The sequence below is a fragment of the Stegostoma tigrinum genome, chromosome 19, assembly GCF_030684315.1.
Source record: "Stegostoma tigrinum isolate sSteTig4 chromosome 19, sSteTig4.hap1, whole genome shotgun sequence".
In the NCBI taxonomy this organism is placed as follows: domain Eukaryota; kingdom Metazoa; phylum Chordata; class Chondrichthyes; order Orectolobiformes; family Stegostomatidae; genus Stegostoma; species Stegostoma tigrinum.
Window position 1 is genome coordinate 36,564,569 of NC_081372.1, and position 20,871 is coordinate 36,585,439.

At 40.1% G+C, this 20,871-nt stretch overlaps 1 protein-coding gene across 2 annotated transcripts in view; it reads right to left on the reverse strand.

Annotated features, from left to right (window-relative positions):
• LOC125461583 (cadherin-4-like) overlaps positions 1-20,871 on the reverse strand; it is a 657,666-nt gene that overhangs the window by 78,219 nt on the left and 558,576 nt on the right. For both annotated transcript variants that reach the window (XM_059652819.1, XM_059652818.1), the window contains one exon: positions 3,159-3,296. In XM_059652819.1, coding sequence (XP_059508802.1) covers positions 3,159-3,296 — 138 coding nt within the window. The remainder of the gene's footprint in view (positions 1-3,158; positions 3,297-20,871) is intronic.

Sequence of the window (20,871 nt, forward strand, 5' to 3'; positions counted from 1 at the left end):
AGAGAGAAACCCTTAGTTTTTGAGTGTAATTCAATGATATCATTTGCATATGGTGTATCAAAAACTACTGGAAATGTTGCCGGAAGCTTCAAAGTCAAATAATATAATGGTCACTGCCTTGATCTCATAAAGTTACAATATAATCCATCAAAGCATGCCTTGGGAAAACAATTCATTTCAATGTAAGCACATTGTTGCAATTACCCAGCCAAAAAAAAAATGCAGCATTGTACTTCCAGGATATCTTAATTTTTAGCCTGCTTAATCACATTACTGCGATAGAGCTAGGCTCACAACTTTTTAAAATGTTTACCAGCTTATTCAAATCTTCTTCAAAATGTTATCAGTGATAATGGGAACTGCAGATGCTGGAGAATCCAAGATAATAAAATGTGAGGCTGGATGTACACAGCTGGCCCAGCAGCATCTCAGGAGCACAAAAGCTGACGTTTCGGGCCTGGACCCTTCATCAGAGAGGCTCTCTGATGAAGGGTCCAGGCCCGAAATGTCAGCTTTTGTGCTCCTGAGATGCTGCTGGGCCTGCTGTGTTCATCCAGCGTCACATTTTATTATCTTCTTCAATATGTTGATTGGTTATAAAAGCATTATATTATTTTAGTTCTCCAAATGTCTAGTTATTCTGGAAATCTTGAACCATTTGAAAGTTTGTTTCATTTCTGTACCATTAATTCTTAAGGTTTTGAATTTTGTGTAGAATAAATATCTATTTTTTATACTTTGCCAAACACAAGAACATACTGCAAAAACTGAAATCAATAATTAACAAGTGATAAAGGAATGTTTCATGTGTCTATTCAATACCAGCATTGTCCTCCATGGATCAATATTGGTAGACAGTATGGTCACTCTTCTACAGTTACAAAAGGAAGCTAGGCGTGGAATACCATTCTTATCTATAAGTACTGCCAAAAATAGTGAAATATCAAAAAGTTGAATATACACCACAATATGGAAAAATATGCTGACATTAACTGCACAATAAATCTCTAAGATGTTGAGTAAGTCTAAACACATATAAAAATAAAGCCTGGATTTGCAATTGGAGCCTACTAAAGTGGCTCCAATGAGAGGCTCTACAGACCATGAAAGGAATTCAAAAGAAACTGAGACAATGACTGGTTGTAACAAGATGCTGTTGTCTTTCACATTTGTAAAGTGTTACATCTCTGGAGCTTTTTCATTTCTGCACCAGTAGCCATTTTGCTGGCATTAGCACACTACCACAGAGCATTCTTCATTTAACATCAAGGGCAACAGTAAAATCCATAGCCAATGCAATCTAGTCTTTTCCCAAGGAGAGAAAAAACAATTTATAACTGTGTTTCATTCACTCAAAGAAAATACTTTTGGTTAGTAATTGTTTTCTTTTTCCATCATAAAGTTACATTAAATTTTAAAACCAGTGGTGTCTGTTTCTTGAAATCCATCATGTTAAACATTAAATGTATTTGTGTTTGATGCTCACACCATCCTTTATTGGTCTATTGCTATTTTAATTGCTCTTCAGTGTTAATTTCTTTAATGAAGAAATGGATGTGAAACAAATGGGTTTATAGCCTTCCTAAATTGGAATCAATCTTGCTCATCTCTATTAACCAGAGATGAACATTGCAAACTGAGTAGGATCATAATTGAAATGTACTTTTCAAACTCAGCATCAGTTGTTCTCTCCTTCTCTCCCTTTTCCAAGGTCAGGAATAAAATCATTTTGAACGTTTGCGCCTATTGGACCAGCTGGTCACAAAAGTCTTCATCTGTGGCAGCTGGGGTCCAACTTGGGATCTTTATAATGATGATTCAGTACACAATCCTGGCTTGTCACTGATTGCTTGCAAGTATGGATATTTCTTCTTGCTAAGCAAGCAATTAAAAAAAAACACCCCTATGGCTCTTTTGAGTCAAAGGGAAATACAGCACGGAATAAAAATCTTTGGTTGAACTTGTTCATGCCGAACATATCCCAAATACCTCTAGTCCCAATTGCCAGCATTTGGCCCATTTCCCTCTAAACACTTCCTATTCACATACTCATCTAGTTGCCTTTTAATTGTTTATCTCTTTTCAGCTTCAGGAAAAGACAATCCATAGCCTCCAACAGCACTGTACAATCTAACAATATGGAAAAATATGCTGACATTAACTGCCCAATAAATCTCTAAATGTTGAGTAAGTCTAAACACATAAAAATAAAGCCTGGATTTGCAATTGGTAAACATGTATAACTAGATGAAATGAAAAGATGCTCTGTTCAGTAGTATGCCTTGTAATAAACATTTTGCTGCTTTCATGAATTCCCAAATAACCCCACAAAGCTTAAATTTGATTTTCCGCATCCAGTCAACTGGACATGATCAGTTCATCCATAAATTCTGATTTCATCAGTTTTAGATCTTGAATGTGCAGAATTAGCTTTGAAATTGTTTTTCCAATGTTCATTTTGGTGAATTTATTTATTATCCCTCAGCAAAGGAAAGGAAACATGCAAAATTTCCCAGCCCATCCCTCCTTTCCCTATTCTTATTACTCCTATTCCATTCTCACAATTTCAAACATTATTTGCTGAGCCCTGTGAGAAAATGATTTGCTCTAAAATCTTCCCCTTTACTGCTTGTATCTCGTCATCAGACAATAGATGAGTGTCCAACATGTTCTGTTTTATCCTCATTGTTGAGAAGCACACTCAACTCTAAATGACTCATGAGGATCAAAATCTCAACCCATATGAAAAAAATGTTCATGTAAATCTTCATCCCACAATTCATTCATTCATACCACATAATGGGCTACAAATCCTGTGGCATTATAAAATGAAATATTCAAATGGGTTCCTTTCCATGTAATTAAGGACTTCATTTAGGATCTTAAATTGATTCTTCTCATATTTAGAATTCCAAAAGAAAAACTACAAATTCCGCAAATATTTTCTTTGCCTTAAAAAATACGTTATAAAACCCTCACAGTTTTCTTTGTTGTTGTATAACTGCCATCCTCAAACTTGGGAAATATAGTTCTGAAATATTGTATATTTAATTATCTAAGCTTCAAAACTTTCAATAATGGTGCATGCCAGTACATTGCAGATTGTTGTAGGTTATAGCCTTGTACATAAACATGAGTTAGCAAGTGCTAACACTTACTGTGGCAGTAGTAAATTCTGGAGCATTGTCATTCACATCGGTCACAATAATAAGTGCAGTTGCTGTATTGGAGAGACCATAGTTCAGGTTCCCGTCCATATCAGTGGCTTGAATGATGATTGTGTATCGTGCAACTTTCTGAAAAGTAAAGGATATGGCCGACAATAAATATGCAGAACTAATTGAATCTGTACAGAGTTGGGAACAGAAATTGCAGCAATTTAAGTAAACTTATATTGGAATCAAAATATAGACTACTACATAATCGACCTCCACTTGACAGCTTAGTCTCAACTTGAAGGTCTGAATCATTCGATAATTAACCTCTAAATTTTGCAATTAAAAAAAACAAACAGAGTAATGATCAAAGCTGAAGCAAGATTGACAAGATATATTCAGTAGACCTAACTATTATTTGTGGCTTTCAATGCTTGAATTAATGTAGAAATGCTGATTGTACCCTACATTAATTAATTAGACCAGTGTGCCATTTAGGAATATTTACATTGTTAAGGCTGTTGCATAAAATGCTTCAGGGGAAAAGGAAAGGTACTACAGTCTTTCACTAGCAGCAGATTACAGATAAAAATCTGAGGGTAGTCAAGCATGAAGATTTCTGATGAAAAATCATCAATCTGAATAGTTAGCTTCCAAAAAGAGCAGGCAACTAGAACAGATTTTACCACAGGGTCAACAAACAACCAAACATCAATCGCTAACTGATTTTTAAAATCAGAATTTACAAAACAAAAGACAGCTCAGGAACAGGCCCATTGGCCCAGCAAGCATGCGCCAATTCTAATCTTTATTCAGACCCACTACTTATTGCCCACCTGAGACTTCTATCTCTCTGTTCACCTCCTGTTCATGTATCTATAAAGATGTGACTTAAACATTGCTAACATGCCTGATTTCACCCCTTCACCACCCCTCGAACCACTGGCAGTGCATTCTAGGCACCCACTACCTCAAAAAATTCACCTCTCCCCTATACTGTCTCCCTCTCATCTTGAACTGTGCCCTCTTGCAGTTGGGGTTTTTGTACTGGGAAAAAAAGCCTCCGACTATTCATCTGAACTATGCCTCTCAATTTTGTGGACCTCTATCAGGTCACTCCTCAGCCTCCATCTTTCTTCGCAGGATATCCTACAGGAATCCAATGTGCTTTACATTAACTTAAGGATGTTTGATCTGAAAAGTGACTAATCAATTGAAATCAGTAAGAGTTCATGTAGTCTCAGAAATTTCCCTCGGGCATAACCACAAAGTAGGTTTTGATCAGCTGTGGTTTATTAGGAAAGAGAGTTATGTGCATTAATTACTAAATGAACTTACTGCGTCAGTTTCTGTTAAAATGCAAAGAACGTTACCAGAGTCACTGGAAAGGAAGAGGTAATAGAGGAACTGGGTAGAATAAAAGCAAAAAGATAGCACTTAACACGCAGGTCAGATGGGATGCTGGGATCCTAAGTTGCTCAACCAAGTATGGAGATAGTATGGTCAATAATTCTCTATTTCTCCTTTGATGGCAAAACAATGCCAGAGGACAGAAAGATTACAAATATAATTTCACAATTCAAAAAAGACAAAAACATTAAACCTGATATAATTAGTTGCACGGGCTGAGGATTTTTTCAAAAGAAAGAAATTGAGGTCAGTTCCAAGCATCCAGCAGCTATCAGCCAGATATTTGCTGAAAGTATATTCATTTCGCAGAGTGCAAGAATGTAAATAAAAGGGGCAGAGAGGGCAATATACACTCATAAATGGACTAGGAGTGATCTGCCTAAGCTTGCAAATCTTGGTGCAGGCTGTGGGGAGAACACAGAAAGGGTTGCTAAGAGAAAGAGACCAATTAGGTAATAAGGTGGCAGATGGCATACAGCTTATGAGGTATTTTCATTTTGACTAAGCAAAATAGAAGCGCAGAATACTTTTAAAATGAGTGGTCTGCTCTGAAATGCTGACTTTCAAAGAACTTGGCGATACACATGCAGAGAACAGTAACATTGGCAAGATGGCGGAGGTGGCAGCGTAGATGGTTTTTGGGATCCCACCCAGTTTGCTCCTTCTCCCATCACCAATGGCATCCTTCATTAAAAAAAAACTTTGTTTAACTCTTCAATCAAATTCATTTTTTCTTCTGTGGCTAGGGTGGAGGAGAGGGGTTGCAGGGAGCCGTTGAGAAGCAGATCCGGTCCATTCCTTGTGGTCATGGTGATCGTAGCGTAATCAACTGTTTTGGTGTTGGTGAAATGCGGTCTGTTTGTTTGCTCTGATGTTTTGGAGAAGCCTACAGTGGCTGTGGAGTGAATGATCTCTCAGCCCTTGACGGTTAGTTTGGATGGTCACTCTGTCCTCGGAAGTTCAGAAGGGCCCTGATCCTTGAGAGTTGGGGCAGTCTCCTTGCTGCAGAGGCAGCTGGACTATCGGCAGTGATGAGGTGGCTTTGGCAAAGGTGACATTCTGGGTTGGGTCTGATCAGCAGTTGGGGGGGGGGGGGCATGGTTTCCTGCTTGGTGTTGTGGTCTCAGGAAGAGCTTTCATAGCTGCAGAACGTGGTGACTTCCTGTAGCCACTGTACGAAATCAAGACGCCATGTATGGAACAGAAAATGACATTTGTCCCAACTTCGTATGATTTATTCCATTTTATAATTTACACAATTAAAATGGCACCAGCTTATACACATTTTACTGTATTTACTTAAATACATGCAACACTAAATTATGACGACAGACATTATCAAACTCAATGTTAGACTATGAACTCTGTTCCCTATATTGATTCTGTTTTACTGCCATGTGTTGGTCTGATCTTGTTTTTGGTGGTTTTGATTTCAGACTGGTCATCTTCTTCCATTCACACACTCTCCAGAAAAACATTTGTTTCTTTTTAATCATAACACTCCCTTGTGTTCCATGATATCTTTGTCATTCATCTGTCCTCTTGTCTGCCCTATCCAAGGCCTTTGCTTCTGTACTTTTACCTCCTCCCTGCCTTCAAAAGCATAAATACACATTTCCACCTTCTTTCACAAAAGAAGGGTGTGCTGCATTTCTGACAAGAGCTTCTGTTCAGGTTTCTTCAGGATTTGGAGCTGTAGATCCATTCTGACAGTTCTCTTCTCAGGCTGAATGGCTGGGGAAGATAAACCATCTCTCTTTTTCATAGTAATCAGCTGCTGCATTCTGAAATGTAATAGTCCTGACAGCTATTTTGATATCTGCTGTCAAATGGTAAGTACACAACTTAACTGTGGTGTTAGGGTGCCAGGAGGGTAGGATGTCAAGTAGATAGGCTGCCAGGTGAGAAGAAGGTAAAATGCCAGTTGAGGAGACTTCCAGCTTGATAAAATGTCAGTGGGATGAGTTGGTAGGTGGGTAGGATGCCAAAAGGGAACGAGGCAAGGAGCCAAGTAGCCAAGTAAGTACAGTGCTACGGTGCAAGATGGCAAGAGATTAAAGTAAGTAATGCAATGTTTAGGGTAGGTTTTAACTGGCTGGATGATATTTGATACAGCAGGGAAGGAAGGAGTGATGGGCAGACGAGGAGTCAGGTTGATTCAGGTCTGCTGTGGGATGGGGCAGTGCAAACCAAATCCAGTCATTTCCAGTAGCAGGGGCTGCACGGCCAAGAAATTGTTGGGTCAGTTCCTGTCTGTTAGGAGAGAAAGTTGGAACTGGCAGGAGTTGGGGTGGGGCCAAGTAGGGTTGGATATGGAGTGGGGGTAAGCGGGTTCAAAGTAGGGAAACGAGCGGGGTGAGTGTTGAGAGGGTTAAGGACCAGGGTGTATCAGGTGGTGGGGAAGGGGATGTGAGTCAGTTCCAATGACAGGAAAGCAGGGTGGCGGGCCAGAACATGTTGAGGGGATCAGGTCCTGGGATTTGGAGGCAGAGTAGTTATGGAGTATAAGAATTATGTATGGTGTTTGTATTTTAATGGTAGGGTAAGAATAAAGTATGTTTTGCTTAGAGCCGAGTAGTGTAACCAATCAAATTACACCTGGAACACAGCAGCTTACTCTTGCCTTTAAATAAGACTAAGTTAGGGTCTAGGCTATCTCCTTGTTAGATCTGATGATGGTTTGGTCTGGTCGATAATTGCTATCCATTGCATTATTCCTAGTCTCTGAAATGCTCTTGCAACCAATGGATTGATTTGATGAATCCTTTTGAATTTCTGGTCAATTTTAACAGATGTTGACCCTGAGGGATTCTCATGTACACTGGAATAATGGCTGTCTACCCAGTGGAAAATCCAGGCCATTAACTTGGTTTCTCTCCCTGCGGATGCTGCCAGATCAACTGAGTACTTCCAGAACTCTTTGTTAACTATCATGATCAATGTTCATTTAAGACGGTCCAATTGCAGCATTTCCTCTTAAAGGAAGGCATGACTGTTCGATTCTTAGTGAGAATGACTGAGTGGCCACATCCAAAAGTTGAACATATCTGCAGAACATGAAGTATCTAGAGGGTAAAGACTGAATCTGAAGCAACAATGCAGAGCACATTCTCCATTACGACTACGCCCACACCGAGTAAGCATCATAGAACTGGCAATGTGAATATGAGAACTCTTTGTTGCAACCTTAAACTTGCCAGTCTCTTCATTCTACTGAAATGATCAAGCAGTGGCAACAAAGTATTTTTTGTGTTACCACCTTATCACACATGACTTCCGACAGGCATCAAACTGGGCAGTATGGGGATTTGGTGCCATGGGGTGAACAAAAGTAGCTGCAATTGTTTCTTTGCTGTCATGGCTCTTCATTTGGTTGATTTTAATTTTCTTTGTAAGGGTCCTTAACCTTCTCCTTGTTCAGTTGGATAAAAGGCCCCCAACTGATTGAAAAGCATCTTGACCTTTCATGGCATTGCAAGATTTCTTTTTCCCTCCCGTCCAACTATTTTTCTTTAATTGTCAACATCCCTTTAAATATTGAGTCTCAACATTCCAGTTACTAATCTACCTCTGCATATACATCAAAAACTTCAATAAGTGCTCTGAATAATTATGTAAAGGAGGTGACCCTGAAAAACTGCATGCCATGAGCACATTAGCATTCTTTCTAGTTTTGTCCCTGTGCTTAATCATTCAGGACTGCATAATGGCAATGCAAGAAAATTGACTTTAACCACTCTGGACAATTTAAATGCATGAAAAATATAAAACCTCTCCAGTTACATATCTTTATTGTGTGTCTCACAAAGACAGCCAGTTCAACAGAAAACAAACACTTCTGTAACAGCCAAAGTTGCTGCTTGTGCTTTGAATGTAGCTGCTACAATCAGCTCAAATAGATGTGTAATCAAATTATTCACTTGCAGCTCAGTTAGCTCAGCTGGTTAGATCGTAGTGCTAATAATGCCAAGGTCATGGGTTCAATCCCCATACTGACCAAGTCTGTACTCTTCCAGCCAGAAGCTTAATGCTTTGTGTTCTGTTGGGAATCTTGCACAGCCTTTTCAACTTTGGGGTGGCATGGTGGCTCAGTTGTTAGCACTGCAGCCTCAGAGAGAGGGACCCGGGTTTGATTCTACCCACAGGTGACTATCTGTGTGGGGTTTACATGTTTTCCCTGTGTCTGTGTGGGGTTTACTCTGGTTTCCTCCCACAGTACAAAAATGTGCAGGCTAGGTGGATTGGCCACGCTAAGTTGCCTGTTGCATTCAGGGATGTGTTGATTAGGTTGTTTTTCAGGGGATTGGTCTGCGTGGGATGCTCTGAGGGTCGGTATGAGCTTGTTGGGCTGAAGGTCCTGTTTCCACCCTGTAGGGATTCTATGATCAAAGTTTAAAATTGCCCCTAAAAATACTGATCAATGAAAAACATTGGAATCAGCATCAGCTTCCCTGTTACTTTCAATACATCTTGACTGTGGATTCATTTTATATCATTAAAAGGGATTGGCTATTCTGCAGTCAATTACAGAATAGCCTGTGGGGGGAAACCTGAAAACAATGAAAAATTCTATTTAAATTACAGCAAAATCTGTAGTTTATGAACATAACCACTGGTAAACAGTATCCCATTTGATCTCTGTACTAATGGAATGAATCAGGCAATTAGAACATTTAAAACAAAAATGCATTGTGGGTTGGGGAGGCATTCAACATACAGTTTAGTTTGGAAGACTTCCAGCCACTTAGTAGCACATTGCACTGGGTCAGCAGATGGTGAGTGAAGTGCTGCAACATTCAAAAGGTGAGAACAGGTCCTTCAAAAAACACAAGAGTAAATGTAAATAGGTTATTTCTGCCTTCAAACATTCCCAATGTGTTAATTCTGTCAACTTTTCTACATTATCAAATGTTGCAGACAGAATCCTTCAAACTTTACAAGAGAATTCAAAGGTCAATTCGTGCCTAAAGAATGGATGTTCTTAACGATATTGTGCCTACTTTTTATTTGCTTAGAGCATAGTCAGTTTGAAGCCACCCAGTGCATTCATCTAAGGTCTGTAAACCAAGAACAGAACCCTTGAAGAGATGATTACCTGGCCAAGGTAGATTGAGCAGGCAATTCTTAGAAGAACAATGTTTAAATGTTGCTATGGAGAGAATTGTATTGCATGACAATGATGGTAATTTTATGCAGCAGACCAAATCTATTCCTGATTCTTATGGCATTATAGACCACATTGCTGCATGGTAATTTATAGCTGCCAGTAAATTAAGCCGTATAATACAAAAAGGGTTTCAGTAATTGTTTAAAGCAGCTTAATAAGCTTGAAATGAGACTCTAGGCCCCTATAAATTACTACATTGTAATACTGTCATTTTACAAATTGCAGGTGGTGGATCTTTCTACGTTATGAAAGATAATGTTAGTCGTCCTAGACACAAGTAGGTGTTTGCCTGAGCTCACAAGGTGAGCTCATGGTGGGTTTAATTGCCAAACAGAAACTTTGCATGGAATCTTTGGGACTTAGAACTGCTGGGACAACACAGAACAACCAGATTTACTGATGAGTGGGGAAAATCCATGGCACTTTCACTGTACCATACAGCATTGGTGCACTGATCAGTGAGGAAAGGCATTTGGGGTGGTACTTCCATTGTGTCAAAGGATAGCCTTCTCATTAAAGGGCATGTGGAATGGTTGACAAGCACTCACCAGCATGTGGATTTTTGAGGCTGCAGTAACCACAGAAATGGAAGTCTGCTCCCTGGGTCCCTCACCTGGAGGGCTTGTTTTGGGATTCAAGGGATTGCAGTGAACTGAGCTTTTCCCAGGTTGGGAGGCCAAGGATAACCTTTCCAATCAATCAGCTTTCGATGGACGTGGCTAAGGCAGTCAGCAACAGAGATTTGCCCCATCCAAACCTGGAGAAAGTGCACTGAGGAATCGGGTGCTCAGAAGGCATGATGAAAAAGTAGTAAAACACATTCAGGGCTAATTTCTCAGTATTATTCTGCACAGAACAACTAACAGCAGCTTATGTTGCAGCACTACTCATTCTTCTTTCTCTAGCAACACTCACTCCCATCTGAACACTCACTTTCATTCTATTTCCCTTTCACATCCATGCCTCACACAAATACTGTCTGTCCCTCCTCTCCACACAAGTGATTATAAACTTGCATCTCTCTGGCTCCTTTGAGTAAGCCAGAGAATACAACTTGGTGAGAAGCAGTGATATGGTGGCTGGGTGTGGCCCTCCAGTGACACATATATTGTTGGTCATTGAAAGTGCAGGCTCAACTGCTCCAGTGGGAAGGAGGTCTTTCTCTAGGCATCTCCAACAGCAACCTGTTGTGAGTACCTGAGCCTGCAGAGACACTGATGATCGGACATGTTGAGAGAGCCCATGCTCTGTCCATTGACTGTGCTGACAGTCTTGTTTCCTTCCAGTTGGATATTGGAACTCATTCTGTCTATCCTTTAGAAGTCAAGTAACAAGAACATGCAAGCACTTATAACATCAACCTATAAGAGTTAACAAAGGAACCTCTAACAATTTGCTCAGCACATTCTATATCCATTCTAGATACATTGGATTAATATTGAGCACTGTGCTCAGACTTGGACTGGGATATGAATCTCAGGCTTTGATTTTGGTGAAAATAGAGGATAGTAGTGCAGATACATTGAGCAGAAATTTACCTGGGGAAGGTGGCAGGTTGGAAGCGAATAACCCTCTTCCTGGAAGGAAAGTTGCTGGTTAGCTATCAGGCTCAAAATAAGCCTCTTCTGCAACCTTAACAAACTGTGGGTGGGCTAAAGTAGTACAAACTCGAAATTGCACATATCAGTGGGATCAAGTGCCTAGCCCATTTGATTGACAAACAGCTCCAGCAGTTTCAGATCTCTTTATGGGACACAGGCAGGACTGCAGCATCAAAGGATGAAGGTCCAGACAAATGTAAGTCAGGGTGATTGGACAATTCTTTGATAATCTTGTGGTTTTTGTGCACAGAAGGTGAGGGCAAAGGTTGGGGGCTTGGAAGTTACTATCAAAGAAACCTTGGAGAGATCAGTTGCATGGTGTTCAACCCTTAACTTTGTGTAAATTCATATTTTATTGGTTTGGATCTTATATCCTCAGTTCAAGGCCATTGCTTCATATACCTCCTACAACCTACACTTAAACGTCACATAATATACATTGTAGAAACTCAGGGTTTGCATTTTTTTTCTAGAGTCAGGAAAATTCTGAAGGTGTTTTAAAAAATGGTGGGCAGGACATGATTTCAGAGTCTAACCCCTATTCCTGATGCTGTCAATTTTCACCAGGCTGGAATAAGGGTGTACGTTGTAATGCTATACTTTATAGTCTTAACTTGCACAGTTCCATTGTGGAGTAGTGATTTTATACTCCCAAGGCCCCTCTGTTGTCATGAAATGGACTAGCTTCTCGTGAATACATGATTCCTTACCCCTCTCTGGACTGTGAAGTATATTTTGGATTTGTGAACCTTCTGTAAGTTATGTTTATGAGATCCATTTCATGCTCTTCCATAGCCTCTGCAGCTGTCATGCTCTATGAAAGAATACAATATCGTCCATATGTTCTGTTGATATAGTTCACAGATGGCCTCATTATGAATGCTTGATGAAGCTCCAAGACACTCAAATGTACTAGCCCAATATGACACTGTTTTCAAAGTAGATATGGATGTTCAATTTAATTGATTGCTATCTTAATGAATTTAAAATAAGTACTCTTTCTTTGAACTTTTTTGCTAATTGTCTACATATTTATTTGGACAAGATTAAGAGATGTAAAGGGATCTATGCTTTTGTTATTGTCACAACAATGTCTTTGAATAATGTTGCTGTGAGTCAAGAGTCACAAGAAATGTAGACCAGGTAAGGACAGTAGATTTCCTTCACTTCAGAAGATTAATGAACAAGATAGATTTTTATAACAATTAGTAATGGTTTTATCATGCCATTACTTAGAACTTGAACTTGAATTCAAATTCCATCGGATGGGAGATTTGGACCAATGACTCCAGCCCATTAACCCAGATCACTGGATTACTAGTTCAGAGACATTTCCACCATATCAAGTCATGACCACAGATCATAACCCCAGATCACCAATGGATGTACTGAACTTTTTAATTGCAACAAGTGCTTTTTTTAAAAAAAAAATAAAAAGGGCATGCAGCCAAAAGATAACAGTGGTAGCAATTCAGAAAGCCTGAGCAGGAAGAGACAATAAAAGGCTGACTCACCAAACCATTGTCAGGAGGACAATTCCTGCAGGCCATGCTTGTGTTTTACCAAAAAAAAGTGTTTAAGATTGACTTCTACCCCAGTATGTCCGTGTTTAGTGGTCTGTCATCCTAGTGTGTGGCCTAGTATGTTGCGAAGGTCACAATTTCAGACCATCCATTAAAAACCTCTGCACTGCCTATAAGAAAGGGAAAAGTATTTTTCTCACGCCGAGTGTTGACAGCCAGTCACTGTTGAAAGGAACCAGGCCAAAAGAACTTCAATCAAGTTGCAAGGCTAAGGCTTTTAAGAATTTCAAAATTGACTAATCAATTTCAAATGTCAACGTTAGCAGTAATATTCATTGTAATGGCTACATTCTACTCTCGCATCTTCACAGATGGATTTGTTTCTTTTTCCAGTTTTGTGCCTTTTTTGGACTCTCTTCTTATTCTTAATTTATATGTACGTGTGGTGCATTATTATTTTGTCTGATATTTAGTAACTAATAAATTCATTCTTTTGTTCACTCCAGAAAGCCTGGTTGTTTTGGCTCGTTTAAAATGTAATTTCATTTGGGCTATGAAGAAGGAGAAGGAGGGTATCCTTTCAAAATTAACTTTGTTTTGATCAACTGAAGGGGCTTGAAGAAGAAAGGAATCCCTACAGTGTGGAAACAGGCCCTTCAGCCCAACCAGTCCACACCGACCCTTGGAACATCCCACGCAGGCCCATCCCTGTGTAACCCATCTAATCGACACATCCTCAAATACTATGGGCAATTTAACCTGGCTAATCCACCTAGCCTGCACATAGTTGGATTGTGGGAGGAAACCAGAGCACCCAGAGGAAACCAGAGCACCCAGAGGAAACCCACACTGACATGAGGAGAATGTGCAAACTCCACACTGTGGCTGAGGCTGGAATTGAACCCAGGTCCCTGGTACTGTGAGGCTGCAGTGCTAACCATTGATCCACCGTGCTGCCCCCATTTGTCCCTCTTCACCCAGCGGCTTAATTATTTCGGGTACTATGTCTGGACATCTAATGAATTTGCAAACCTTGCCTGAGGATGGTTGTAATAGTCTGTATCTTCCCATAAATAGTTATTACAGTGGGTCCTTTCAATTTGATCTTCCAGAGGTTGACAACAATAAGCCTTTGCTCATGAGCAATGCACCTTCTAACTTGTGTGTGACCAATGTGTCATGCTGCAAAATTCATTGAGGGTTGACATTCTGAAGGATCCTTGTCTATGCACAGCCAGATTGTTCGCTGTGTGGCATGTTCCTGATGGCTTGATGATTTAGCATAACACAGTTTAGATGAAGCACAGCTCATAAGCCCTTGCCTACGTGTCAAACAAAACAGCCTTTTATCTTTCACATCGGTGGAATACTTTGTAGAAACAGTGGAGTAAAAGAGAGATCACTTAAGGCTGGCATGATGGGCCTACATTATGCTGGTAATTAGTGTGTTGTATTTCTGTAAGCCAATCAAGTCATTATGCTCGTTAAATCTCTGTGTACGGTGTATGTTCCTACAATAGTAGGTGACCCTGCAATGTTAATTGGCATGAATATTAATGTTGGTATTTGGGCAGATGCTGCTTATTGGAAGGCAGAATGACCATGATACATGCTGTACATGAATTAAAACAGAGAAGCAGCGATTATTCAGCTAAAATTCTCTTGATGAATATGGTTGCAACCATCCAGTTGAATAATTCTTTTTCTTATATCCTGTAATTGCTCAGTATCCTATTCTTAAAAGCATCTCAGGTCTTCCTCCATTTGTAACATCATGAGTTCACTGTATTGCAGAGTTTACAGCAAACTAACATAACTTTGAGTTCTATTCCAGGATGCCAGGAGACTTGTCCAGCCATCATTTTCATTCAAGAGCTGTGCATTAGGGTTGCCACTGGAGCCTTGGATCAGAGTCTACTGTAATTCAGTTGCTAAGCTTGTCATTCTCAGTGCAAACATTAAACAAGTGTGCAAGAGAGAGAGTTTCTCCCCATGTAGCCAGCTCCCACTTGCTCTATAGCTGTGGGGGAGATGGAAGATCTGCTCAGTATAAAACATCAGCCTGGGTTCAAGTCCTGCCTCCTCCATGATTGTGTCACAGTACATCTGAGCAGGTTGAGTAAAAATATCTAAAAGCACTCAGTGAGAAATGATAAATGGGTACAGACCTTTACCAGCAGTTTTGATTCATCATTCATCAATTAAACATTCAAAAGGATTCCAAACCTTTGCAATTCATTAAGTAAAGTTTCTTTGAAAGACACTCATAGATGTTTACAGCACAGAAAGAGACCACATGGTCCATGCTCGTCAACAAAGGTCTGGCTACACAAATCTCATTTTCCAGTTCTTGGCCCATAGCCCTGGAGACGAAGGCATTATAAATGAATATCTAAGTACTGCATAAATGTTAAGAGTTTCTGATAGAATCATGCTTTCAGACAGAGTTCTAGCCTCCCATCAGCATCCAGGTGAAAACATTTCTCCTCACATCCCCTCTTAGCCTGTTCATGTACCTTGGTCACTGATGAGGAAATAATAGAAAATGCATTGCCATCCATCTCTCATAATTCTATGCTTTTGTATCAAGTCCCCCCTCAACTTTCACTGCTTCAGAGAAATCAACCCCAGCCTATCAAATTATTCCTCCAGCTCAGGGAGCATCGCGGTAATCTCTGCTGTGCCTTTTCTAATGCAATCACATCCTTCCTGTAATGTGGTGACCAGAAATGAATGCAGTACTTTAGTTGTGGCCTCATCAGCATTGCGTACAATTCTAGCAAAACCTCCTGGTTCATGTATTCTAAACCTCAGCCAGTAAAGGCAAGTATCCCACATGCCTTCTTAGCCACCTTACCAAGTCCACAGGGCAACATGGATGCTGTCAATGACAAAAGGATCTGGGGATAAATAATGTGATCTCTGTGAGGTAGAGTACCATCTGACAACATCTGTATGTCACCCTAGATTCTGGATGAGACAAGTGGCCAAAGCATATGGACGTACATGGAATAGTGTAGGTTAGATGGACTTCAGATCGGTATGACAGGTCAGCACAACATCGAGGGCCGAGGGGCCTGTACTGTGCTGTAATGTTCGATGTTCTATGGTAAAGAAAGCAGCACTGATAATCCAAATGGCAGCCTGGAAGGAGCTGCAGATGAACAAGTTCAATGTAACCTCAACGTGAGCAGATTATGCTGTCCTTGCTGTAACTGTCAGTTGTCGATCTTGTTGTTGATTTCCCAAAGTTTGTCAAATACTTGCTGGAGAAGCAAACCTTCTATGTCCATAGATCCTCAGAAAACAATAACATTTCTTAAACAAACGGTTCCAAATCTTGGAACATCAGGGGGTTTGGATTTTGCGAGCATACTTCTTAGCCGTTTGGTATTCCTAGAGCATCGTTTGATTTCTCTTGCTTCTGGTGCTTCTTTTGCTAGAGTTGAATTGCCAGTAGGATTTCCATGCAGAAATAACTCCTACACCAGAACCATCCTCATCAGTTCAGAACATTCTAGTGTCACTGCAAGTACATTGGAACAAAACAGCCGCCAAAGCTTTCCACATTTTGCCAGAGTGAGTTTAGGCTTATTTTGATTACCACAGCACGTACCTGCCTCCTGATTATGCTACTCATGATTGATAGTCAGGAACAGGAATTGAAGCAATGGTGTAGACAGGAACAAAATGAACATTGGTGGTCCTACCTACATTTTTGGACACCAATTAACAAATAATCAGGATGCTGCAATTGTGTTGGTTGGGTGCTCTGGTCAACAAGACTGAGGTCTGCTTGCAACTGGAGATGGATAGGCATTCCTCTGTAATTTAATCCTTCTACTCCTTGCACTATGTTGAAATAATTGCAAAGCAAAAATGACGTAGGGACTTGAAAATTATCGTTATCATTTTTATGTTTACACTAACATTTTAACTTACTTTGAGTAACAGTGAAATACTTTAGTACCTTCTCCTGAACTTATGCTTTCTATCACACAATTTGGGAATTTTCACTTTTTTGCTGAAATATGCCTTTCTCAACTTCCATCTAAATTTGCAGAATGACAACCTACACTGAAACAAAATGTGGCTCCTGGCAAGTGGGTTTACGCCATTCTCAATGAAATATTTAGAGTTTGACCACACCATTGGACACTTAAAATCTGCACGTATCTATTAATGAAAGATTTCCTCCCCTCAGTGAGTGCTGAACTTCCCCTCTGGATATGCACATATCTATTCCTCAGCATGTTTTGTTTATGCTGCTGGGTAAAACCCTTTTCCAATGTCTTACAATATGCCTGGTAAGGGAACTATAGTGATAGGTCAAAATAACTTATAAATATTTACTTGCTTCCTTCATATTGTCCTGTTATATACAAGTTACGAGCTCAAACTTCAATGCAGCTTGTTCTAAGCCACAGCTTCATATCAAAGCTATGATTCCAGCAAGGAATCACAGAGTCAATGTATCTTCATATTCAGAAAGCTTTGACTTGGGGAAATTAACAATAATTTTGTAATCTTTGTTTCAAACTGCATACACAGTACAGAAAAGCTGCTTTTTGTTACTGATGTTGGTGACAGAATTGTGGCTCAGTGTCATTTATTTGAGGTGGATCCTCCTGGCACACTGCAGATTTAGCAAATCTGTAGGGGAGTTATATTGGACTAAAAACAGGACTGAAGACTTCAGATGAACTCTTGCCCAATCACATATTTGATTCACTGGTACCTTGCCAGGCACACTAATCAAAGATTTTTAATATCAAAGTGATTTGTTGCCTTTTCTCCCTCATATCCTTGCAATGAGTGCCTTGGCTTTCCTTTAACATGCACGGTTTTGGCCCACCTTGTAATATTGACTCAAAGATCTATTACTGCGTTGTATTGTACTTAAATCACAAATTCAGGACAAAATCCTACTGCAGACTGTAAAGTACTATTCAATAACTGCATAATTTTTTTATTGTCATTTAAAAACCTTTGATTTGCATGGATGAAACTGGTAATGTTTGTTATTTATTTGAAATGATGGAACTGCATTTTATCCAAATAAAAAGTCCGAATGATTTGAAGTCTTCATTCTTAAACCAAAGTGCATGATTTGACATAAGATTGCTATTATTTTAGAATGATGTATTTGGATGAATGACTTAGCATTCACAAGTGATTTAATGTAACTGTTCGTGAAGGGCCAAAATATTATCCCATATATTTGAAACTTCATGCATTTTTTTCACTGCTTATTATCCATTTCAATGTCCATTTACTTCTCAAAATACTAAGTTCATTTTGACTAAGTGTGGATGACAGTCTCAATCTAATTTCAACCCTTGGAATGTCAACAAGTGTGACGAAATGACAGCCATGATGGCTGATCAGATTTTTAATAGCCCACACACTATGAAGCCAATATTACTATGTTAAATTATCTCAAAACCACTTATGTCTGAATCTCTTTATTTAATCAAAACAGTGGAGATACACCCTTCTGTGCACATTAGTATCAAAAACAAACCTATACTGTATAAATACTTTTTCTGATTATTACTTACATCGAGATATCTGGATCTTCATGCTGTAACAGGAAGATAAAAGAGGAACATAAAGAAAGCCTATAAGTACATATTATTGCTGTCATATTTATTGGAATTTGAAATAATACCACATGGTATCCCAATACCAAGTCACTCTTTATTTACACGTGGAGAGTCCTTGACACTGATCCAGCATCATTAGAGCCAGCTGTCTGAGTGAACAAAACCGCTGACACTCCTGTTTATATCTGTCAGCCAGGGATCCCTGATTGGACCAGGTTAACTGCTCCAATCAGGGAACTCACATCCTATGTCAGACCTGGCTGACCAAGTTGCAATCTCTACATCTTTCCCCCTCTAATTTCAGGGAAGTAGGCCACTTTTTTTCCTTGTAGCCTTTCCCAGGGCATTTTTGCACTGGGTCCAGTTCCTCTGACTCAGCCTCAGATACGGGCAGCATGTACCAGACTGCAGCCCGCCTCTTGCTCCTAGAGTGTATCAGAAGAAATTCATCCTCTTCTTCAGGCAGTAAAAGGCGTCAAGGCTGCAAAACCTACTGTGTCCGTCTCGGACTCCAAGGCTTCTTCAACACTAAATGGACGGTGAGAACCCACCCTTTTTGGTTGTTCTAAGGGACTGCGTATGTTTTGTCCCTGCCCTGTTTGCAAGTTCACAGCTTTCAGGTCTGCCTCACCTACCTAAGTATTGTACATCATGGGGCCTGACCTCACATCAACATGCCTCTTAGCCATGCAAGGCCATTTCTATGGTTCCTACATCAAACTTCACCCCTTGAAGTAAACTGTTTTTCTTACTTAGTGAAGTCTTGTGTCCAGCATTAGTGCTCCTGGTGCCTTTTCATCCTCCCCTCCAAATCTGGGAAGATCAAGTTTAACCTGATGTGGAGACTTCTCCCAATTAGTAACTCTGCTGGAGCTATTCCTGTAGTTGCATGAAGGGTGGTCCTATAATCAAATAGGAACCGGACAATTTGTTATTCAGTGCAACTGTAGGTCGTTTCTTTAAGCCTGCCATCAAACTTTGGATTGCTCTTTTTGCAAGATCACTGGGTGATGAATCGTATGGAGCTGCCCTTATATGACGAACACTATTTGACTTTGGGAAATACTCAAATTCCCTGTTGGTAAATTATGACCTGTTATCCGTGATTAACACTTCTGGGATTGCATGTACTGCAAAAGATGCACACAGTTTTTTTTACTGTCATCTTTTGATGAATAAGTTCTGTGCAAGTCCAGCCACTTTGAATGGTCATTCACAATGATTAAGAACATTAAGCCTTGAAAAGAGCAATATAGTTGACATGTAACTGATCTTGAGTTTAGCCAGCCACTCCCATGAACGTGGGGGAGCTGATGACAGTTAAGTTTTGTCTTCGTTGGTATTCTGGGCACTTCCCCACCAATGCAGTTACATGTGCATCCAATCCTGGCCATCAGACATAACGTCTTGTCAACATCTTAATTTTGGAAACCCCCTGGATGACCCTGGTGGAGTTCAGCAAGTATCTGGCAGCAACCTTTTGCTTGGGATAATCACTCTTGTTCCACATGATAAAATGTCGCTCTCTACTGTGAGCTGGTTTCTCTGAGTCCAAAAATTTCTGGTTGTGATAGCCCTTTGGTTTCCTCCATCACCACCAACTGTTTCAGTTTTGACAGGAATAAATCTTTCTGCATCCAAAGTCTGATATTGTCAGCTGTGACTAGAAGCGTGCCCAGAATGCTTAACATGTTTTCAGACTCTTCCAGTGGTGGTAACACCAACAATGGTAGACAACTCAATGTATGCACATTTGCCAATGATAATGCCAGTTGTGCTGCCTGTTTGAAGTCCAGTTGGGCTTTTGCATGGTTACATCATTAATTTCATGTATCAAATGGTCTCTCAGCATTTGGGTGGCATGGTGGCTCAGTGGTTAGCACTGCTGCACCACAGTGTCAGTGACCCAGTTCCAACCTCAACCAACTGTGTAGGATTTGCACATTCTCCCTGTGTCTGCGTGAGAGTCCTCCAGGTGCTCTGGTTTCCTCTCACAGTCCGAAAACATGCTAGATTGGTGGATTGGCCATGCTAAATTTCCAATAGTATGCAGGGATGTTTAGGTTAGGTGCATTAGCAACACGAAATGTCGGGTTACAGGGATAGGGAAAGGAGATACGTCTGGGTGGAATTATCTTCAGAGGGTTGGTATGGACTATTTGGGTCGAATGGCCTGTTTCCACACTGAAGAGATTCCATGATTCCATTTCATTAATAGTTAAACCAAATTTACAAACCTCTGCCAATCATCTTAACCTGGTTAAACATCCATGGTTTTTGAATTGCTGAGTAAAGCTGATAGCATCGCAGAGTTAGTGGAAGCTTAAGGTTATAATATGCCTTAACTCAATCTGTCAGCTCTTGAAAGGCTTTCGTATGTGGTGCCTCAGGGGAGGTTCGGTTCCTAAT